This window comes from Toxotes jaculatrix, chromosome 14, assembly GCF_017976425.1.
Source record: "Toxotes jaculatrix isolate fToxJac2 chromosome 14, fToxJac2.pri, whole genome shotgun sequence".
Classification (NCBI taxonomy): Eukaryota; Metazoa; Chordata; class Actinopteri; family Toxotidae; genus Toxotes; species Toxotes jaculatrix.
Genome location: NC_054407.1, coordinates 2,084,471 through 2,091,909, shown reverse-complemented (window position 1 = coordinate 2,091,909; position 7,439 = coordinate 2,084,471). Strand labels below are relative to the sequence as shown.

The following is a 7,439-nucleotide window of genomic DNA, read 5'->3' as shown; positions in this document are numbered from 1 at the left end:
GTACTTCTTTCAGATACTGCCAGTGTGCAATGTCTTCTTGTCGTGGGATGTGGTTGTGTGTAAACACCTTTAGCAGCTCAATATATTTATCGTTTTCAAGACCACATACCTCAAGATCTGAAAGAACACCACTTTTCATTAACTTGTGACTTTCAGAGTTGTCTTGTGCCATTGTGTCAAGAAGAAAGTGGGTGCTCTGTCCTTTAAGATTTAGTTTTCTCTGAATGTCTTCAGTGCAGAATGTTGCGGTGTTGCCAGGATCTATGAAGGCATATGTTTCCATATAGCTCTCACTCTTCTTGGATTTCACTTTAACTGTGCAGTGTTTAACCCCAGTGTTTCCACTTGACTCTTGACCACACGACACATAGGCATTGGACACTATGTTGTTCCCATCATTGTTTTCTTCCACCTTCTCTCCAGCACTGTTATCTTCTGTCTTGACATGGAGTATGTCTGGATGCGACTGAGAACAAACTTGACACTAAAGTCATTTTTTTGCACTTTTTGCTGAGGTGCCCAAAGATAAGACATCTGAAACACAGGCCCTTAGATTTCAGGAAGTCAATCGGTTCTATGTTTTTCAGCTCTTTAATTTTTGTCACATACAGAAAGTGCATGATTCATCTGGCAAAAGACACAAGGTCTGTGAAAGGCTGTGAGAACATCTTTTACAGGGCTGCTTTTCCTACCAGTTGCCTCCATGGTTGTATCCTTCACACTTATAGCAAATGTACTTTCTATTTGTCCAGTTTTCCTGACATTCCTCTCTTTTGTAGCCTTTTCTTTTTCTTTGGCAAAGTGTGGACTCTCTATAACGTCTCCAAAAAGAGGATCCAGAGCTACTTTTGCTTGTCAGTCAAAGAAGTCGACTAAGTGAGAAAACCTTGCTCGTCCCCTTCCTGTCTCATGAATTTCGAATTAGTAGGATTATCCATTTCTTCCATGAATTCAATATCATCCATTGTGTTCCTACATCCAATCAGGAAAAGAGCGTAAGCACATAACACTTTACCATCTTCAGCTTTGATCGGAGGCCACTTCAAAGCTTTATCCATGTATGCATTTGTGATCTTCAGCTCGTCTCCATATTGCCTCTGGAGCAACTTTCTGGCCTCGAGGTAGCCTCTGTCAGGTGACATATGCTCACAGCTACCAACAAGGTCTTACAGTTCCCCGCTGGTATACTGCTCCAAGTAGTACAACTTGTCCTATGTGTGTTTTATCAGCCACAGCACGCTCAAATGCCATGATGAAGGATTTATAAGTGAGAGGGTCACCTTTAAAAACTGGAATGGCTTTCAAAGGGAGATGTGACCTCCTCTGTTGCTGTACCAGCATCTCAGTAATCGCATTCTGCCTCTGGATAACTTCACGCAGTCCTCCATCATTGTGAGCTTTTCAGTATTTTCAACAAAGTCTCTTAATGGTGCTGCTCTTGGTTCATACCAGTTATGTTGATCTGCTTGTCCCTCATCTTCATCCAGTAAAGCCACAACTGCAGCATTTATATCCTCGAACTCAGTGAATGTTTTACCAAACTGATCATGAAGCATTTCTTCTGCCTCATGCACAGTTGAGCCATCAAGTTTCAAGTTTTCAATAATTCTCATTATGCTTGTAAGCTGAGATAATTTGTCTCTTCTGGATCCAGTAAGCCTGCTTATTTTATCCTCCCCTGCCTTCTCTGAGGGCTTTGGTGCCCTCTTGTGGGCAGATTCTTCCATGGCCACAGGAAGAACCACTTGGCAAACTGCTGATATCTAAATCCATGTCAAAGCAATGCAATCTGTCCACTTATCTTCTTTACCGCCACTATTAAGCAAAACCTTCAGCATTAAGTATGACTGGTAACTGTGTTAAAACATGTTTACTTAAAAAAGCAAAGTTACAAGATTCAATCAATTCAAATGCACAGTGAAAAAAAAAAAACGTACTCCTTACTCTGTAGGCTGCTTAATCATGACTGACACCTAAGTGGCTGTAACCTCACACCCTCACAAACAATCAACCAAAAAGGGGCATTACAACATTTTTCTCAGTTAACCACTGAACGCTGTCATTATGGCTCTTACAGGAACAATGTAAACAAGATACCCTAGCACTGCTGACATTCACAAAGTGAGTAAAAATAAATTATAGTTAAGGAAATCGAAGGTGAAATACTTAGGATATGACATATCAGGTGAAGGCAGGTCATTGGATGAGACAAGAAAAACAGCCATTTTAAAAGCTCCTAAACCTAAAACCAAGAGACAAATGATGTCTTTTCTTGGTTTGGTAAATTTCTGTAGAGGCTGGATTCCACATTATGCTGAAGAAACAGCATCATTATCTGAATTAATTTATAGCACAGCTATGGCAGCACATGATCTTGTTACTTGGACTCCAGAAGCCAACGAAGCATTTGAAAGAATTAATGGTAGGAACATCTGTGTTAGGATTATCAAATTATTTAAAACTATTTGAACAAACTGTTGATTGTAAAAATGGATATATGACATCAGTGTTGACTCAAAAATACAGAGGTAAATATAGACCTTTAGCTTATTACTTTTCTAAGTTAGACACTGTTTCACCAGCTCTGCCTACGTGTGTTCACGCTGTGATTGCAGCATCCATGGCAGTACAGGCTTCAGCTTCTGTAGTGTTGTTTCATCCATTAATACTCAAGGTATCACAAGCTGTGTCAGTCATTTTGCTACAAAATAAACTTTCCTATTTATCACCAGCTCGACACCTTTCTTTTATGACAGCATTACTATCACAGCCACACCTTAAATCCATCAACATTGTTGCCCACAGCTGTAGACGATGGACTGCATGACTGTATGGCAGAAATAGAAGAAACAGTTTTTACCAAGGTAGGATCTTGCTGATAGTCCAATTGCAAATGCAGATATGACTATGTTTGTGGGTGGGTCATCTAGGAAGAATCTAGATGGAACTAATGCCACTGGCTATGCTGTAGTTACACTTGATAAAATATTAAAAGCTGAACCACTGCCATCACACCTGTCAGCTGAACTGATAGCTTTAACAGAAGCTTGTAAATTAGCAAAAGGAAAACTGTGTCCAATAGAAACTATCCAACACAGATCATCCACATTGAACGCAGCAGCGGAGCAACATCAACTTCAGAGACAGAGCGAATATTCAAATGTACAGCTCGAAGATCATTTCAGCATCGGAATACACAGCGCCGAAGAATCCAGTCCTCCATCAACCAGACAATCGTTCCCACTGAACAAGCAGCAGTCAACATACAGGCCGCAATCCCTCCATGGATACACGGCCTCCACGCGCACATGCACAGGTGAGCTCACCTGGCTGTAGTTCGCTTTGACAGCGGCTCCTTAAACTTCACTTTCACAACCAGCGCCTACCTCCATACTTTGTCTCCGATGTCTGCATTTCATCCTCTTCCTCCTTTCGTCCTCTTGAATTCGGCTCCGTTGCTCCGTCAGATGCTTTATGACTGTGACTGTGATTAATGTCTTTTATGTTGACATAATGTACTTCGCAGGCCCATCTCTTAGGACTTCGCAGTCCTAAGAGATGGACCTAAGATGGACCCTACTGTCTGACGCTACACAAAAACTCCACTGAGACTTCGAACCTAAATTTAACAGTTTATTAACAAACAAAAGATAATCAACTCATGAGAACGTGCTCTAAAATATAACCAAAATAATCTGTGATCAAAGAAAATTAGCGGTCAACAGAAAATACGGCGTCCCACCCGCTGTCTGTCTCTCAAACAAAAGAAGGTCCAACAGGTGATATCAACTAATGTACACGCCCATAACCATGTGACCCGCTATCCCCCCAATCAACATGATCACATGAACAATATCCTAATAAACAAAAAAAAAAATACAATATCCCTTAACCTTACTACTAGTAAAAATACATAATACATTCATGGCTCCTACAACATTGGAAACAATCGACATAAAGTGCAGGACGACTGGTCTCTAAACAGTCTCCAAACTTTATTTAAAAACTTTATTAATCCCCGTAGGGAAATTCTTTGGTTACGTACAAACTCCCCATTGAAAATGAATTAGAAGAAGAAAATTGCACAGAGAATGTGTACACCAAGAGAAAAAATGATTCTAAAACAAATACGATAAAATGAAGTGAAAAAAGTATAATGAAAATAAAAGTAAAAATATTGCAATACCGTCCTTAAGATATACATATATTCCACTGTCAAACAGAACAATATAAAAAATAGAAAAACATAAAGACATCTTGATATTGGCATTATGTACATGAGATATGTGGTTTAAAGGTTTAATAATGAAGTATACACAGTATACATGAGTCTGTGATTTTTTAGAGTTCAGAGTTATACAGAATGATTTCTACCTACAGGAATGATTTCCTGTGTCTCTCTGTTGTGCAGCGTGGAACAATGAGTCTGTTGCTGAACGAACTTCTGTGACTGATCAAGCAGTTTGTACTTTCCCTCTGTCAAGGAAGTTTCTGACTGAGGGAGGTGACTCTCTCTCTCTCTCTTTCTCTCTCTCTCTCTCTCTGCTCTTGAGGCAAAGCAGAATTTGACCTGTAGAGCTGCTGATACTGCTGCCAATCCCAGTACCAGTCCCAGTCCCAGTCCCAGTCCAGCATAGAGACCAATCCTTCCCCGACTCTCTGGTTGTGGGCTCACAGTTGGTCTGTGAGGTTTGGGGGGATCAGCAGCTGCTGTAAAGGACATAAAAATGTGGCTGATTTAAATCTTTAAACTGCTGCTGAAAGAAAAAGAATCTTTCAAGTACAAACAGTAAATATTCTCTGGTTCCAGCTTCTCAGGTGTAAAGATTTTCTGCTAAAATATTTTTGTGTTTGCGACTGTTAGTCAGACAGAAGAAGCTGAGTCGACTTACCGATGACAGTGAGTTGACATTTGTCATTGCTCACACCATCATCTGTCCTCACATCACACAGGTACAGGCCTGAGTCCTCAGTCCTGAGACTGGACACGTGAAGTGTGAGTCGTCCGTCTCTGAGGACGTCTTTGTTGCACTGGACTCGTCCTGAAAACTGTTCATCCTGAGACTCTGGGACCTCAACACCCTCCTGTAGATGATACAGGGCTGAGGCTTTGTGATCAGTGATCTGTTGACAGTAGATATAAAGGGAGTTGGAGGAGCTGTCAGGTTTGGGTGTGAACCTCCATTCCAGTGTGACGTTGTGGTTCTCCTCTGCCTGATAGGAGCTCTGTGTCACTGTCACTACAAATGCTCCTGCTGAGGAGACAGAGAGGGAAAGTGAGGACCAGACAAACTGACAACGTCTTTATTTCTTTCTACTTTATGGACAATAAAGTGAAGGAGTAAACTAACCACAGACACAGGAGGTCAGGATGATGAGCTGCAGGATCCAGCAGATCATCTTCTCCTGTGAGAGGAGACAGAGGTGAAGAGTCAGAAACAGCTGAGATCAAAGTTCCAGGTAGAAGAAGGAAAACCTACAGTGTGACTTCATTCAGTCATCACCATGCTCCTTTCTCTGTATTATCCTGCTGATTCCAAACTGAGCAAAGGACAGGACAGGACACCAAGCCTTAATGCTGATGGCAAAAACACTGTGAGCTACAATCACAGTCATGGAAAGTGTGTTTTTCCCTCAGAGGACAGTACACTACGCAAAGTATAATGGAGCGAGCAAACATGCTAAACAAAACTATACGCATGTTAGCTCGTTCAGTAGTAGCCGCTAAGATAAAAATCCTAAAAACACAACACGCTAAACATACAAGTTAAAAACTACACAGACACAATACTCACAGACTGTAGTGGCCACAGGATGAAGCGTGTGAAAACACATCCACCAACATTAAGAGCGCGACTCTACGTTACTGCCTTAACTCGTTCACTTCTCAAGTGACAAAGTCCCGGGGCAAGTTGTGGTAAATGTTGCGTATGTTTTTTTTTTCAATCAACTCCTGAAGTTTACTTGTCTGGTAGTGAGCGTGGGGGGAGGCTATGGTGTGGTTTACCATGTCTACGTGACGTCACGTTAGGGTTAGGGTTAGCTGCGCTGATATCAGTTACAAACCTAGTAATGTGTGTTCAGTGGTTTCTCTCTGTCACACACATCTCAAGTTGGTTACGAGAATGGAAAGGTGAGTGACAGTGAGTGAATACAGACTTTGTGGGTCATTCCGCCAAAAGAGTGCAATTTGCTGGTTGTAACTCTTCAAAAGTAAACTTCATTTTTCATTCCATTTCAATATAGAATTTAGTAATATACACATTTACTCATTCAAAATGAGTACTGGTCAATCTCAGGCTACTTTATTTAATTTATTGCAACTTTCGAAAGTTTATTAAAATTCAATTTTTCCATATTTTATTATTATTATTATTTGAGTAACAGCAATGAGGCTAACAGCAATGAGTTTTTAGCATAAAATTAGCAATTGTGCACATGCAGCACATTCTTAAGATTTAACTGAATATTTTACTTTTGATATCAACAAATATTTTCTTAGAGATAATTTAGGTAACAGGACTGAGTTTTTAGATTGACCGTCTCTGACACAGCCAATATATCATTAAATCTAAGGAAAAATAAATGAGATAACTTAGTTTTGGTCTTCCCATGACTTGCAGAAGACCCAAATGATATTACTTCCTGCAGAACCTGTCACTGGTGGAATGTTCCAAAATTTTCAGAGGGGGAAATGTGTTTGGGTAACAGCAATGAGTGAAAACCTGGGGACAGCACTAAAATGTGAATTTTAACCAAAATATAATGACGTTTTTGTAAAACTTTTGTAGATATAGTATGGAGTCACACTTAAATGCAAAAAAATAGATTTTGGAAGGATTTTGTTCATGATACATTATGGTAAAGTGTAGCGTTTGGCTGTGGGGACAGGCAAGATACGCTATGTATCAGTGTTTTAGATGCCTTTTTAAAATATTTTAAAAAATATGTATCTGTAACTTCTACATGATTCATGTGTACAGTGTTTTGTATAATAATAAAATATAATTTGTATTATATTATTACTTGTGTTTATACATTTAATATACAATGATATGCTGGGGACGGAAATGTCACTCTTTTGGTGGAATAGCCCTTGTGTTAGTATCACAACATACTACAGTACCAAACAGTACCAACCACAACACTGGAGAAAAAGGACTTTAAGGTCTAATACTTTCTTCTGAGTCCACTTACCAGAGGTCTCCAGCACTGTTCGCTTCGTGGTCTTACGCTTCATATCCCACCTGATCACACCAGTATTTTCCAGAGTCTTCAGCTGTGAGTCTGAACTCATGAAGTCTGATTTGTCAACAGCGTACAGGATGTTACTGGCTACCACAGACTTATAGAACATCCACAGCATCGTCGGGCAAATGTTAAAGGACATTAGCCGTCTCAGAAAACAGAGACGGCTCTGGCCCTTTTTGTACACAGTG

The 7,439-nt window shown here is 40.2% G+C and overlaps 1 protein-coding gene across 1 annotated transcript; it reads right to left on the bottom strand.

Annotated features, from left to right (window-relative positions):
* Nucleotides 1-3,620: 3,620 nt before the first annotated feature.
* Nucleotides 3,621-7,216, bottom strand: LOC121192688. Its single transcript, XM_041054485.1, has 4 exons — nucleotides 7,198-7,216; nucleotides 5,352-5,406; nucleotides 4,893-5,255; nucleotides 3,621-4,710 (listed from the first exon to the last, which is right to left on the bottom strand). The coding sequence occupies exons 2-4, from the start codon at nucleotides 5,398-5,400 to the stop codon at nucleotides 4,355-4,357; spliced, it is 768 nt and encodes a 255-aa protein (XP_040910419.1). The 5' UTR covers nucleotides 5,401-5,406; nucleotides 7,198-7,216; the 3' UTR covers nucleotides 3,621-4,354.
* Between the last annotated feature and the right edge of the window lie 223 nt (nucleotides 7,217-7,439).

What these genes read in the sequence shown, in the direction of transcription:
- LOC121192688 (XM_041054485.1), bottom strand. Translation starts at nt 5,400, where the DNA reads ATGATCTGCTGGATCCTGCAGCTCATCATCCTGACCTCCTGTGTCTGT. An exon ending in CCTGACCTCCTGTGTCTGTG is followed by an intron (nt 5,256 to 5,351) that starts GTTAGTTTACTC and finishes CTGTCTCCTCAG; the next exon opens with CAGGAGCATTTGTAGTGACA. An exon ending in ATGTCAACTCACTGTCATCG is followed by an intron (nt 4,711 to 4,892) that starts GTAAGTCGACTC and finishes TGTCCTTTACAG; the next exon opens with CAGCTGCTGATCCCCCCAAA.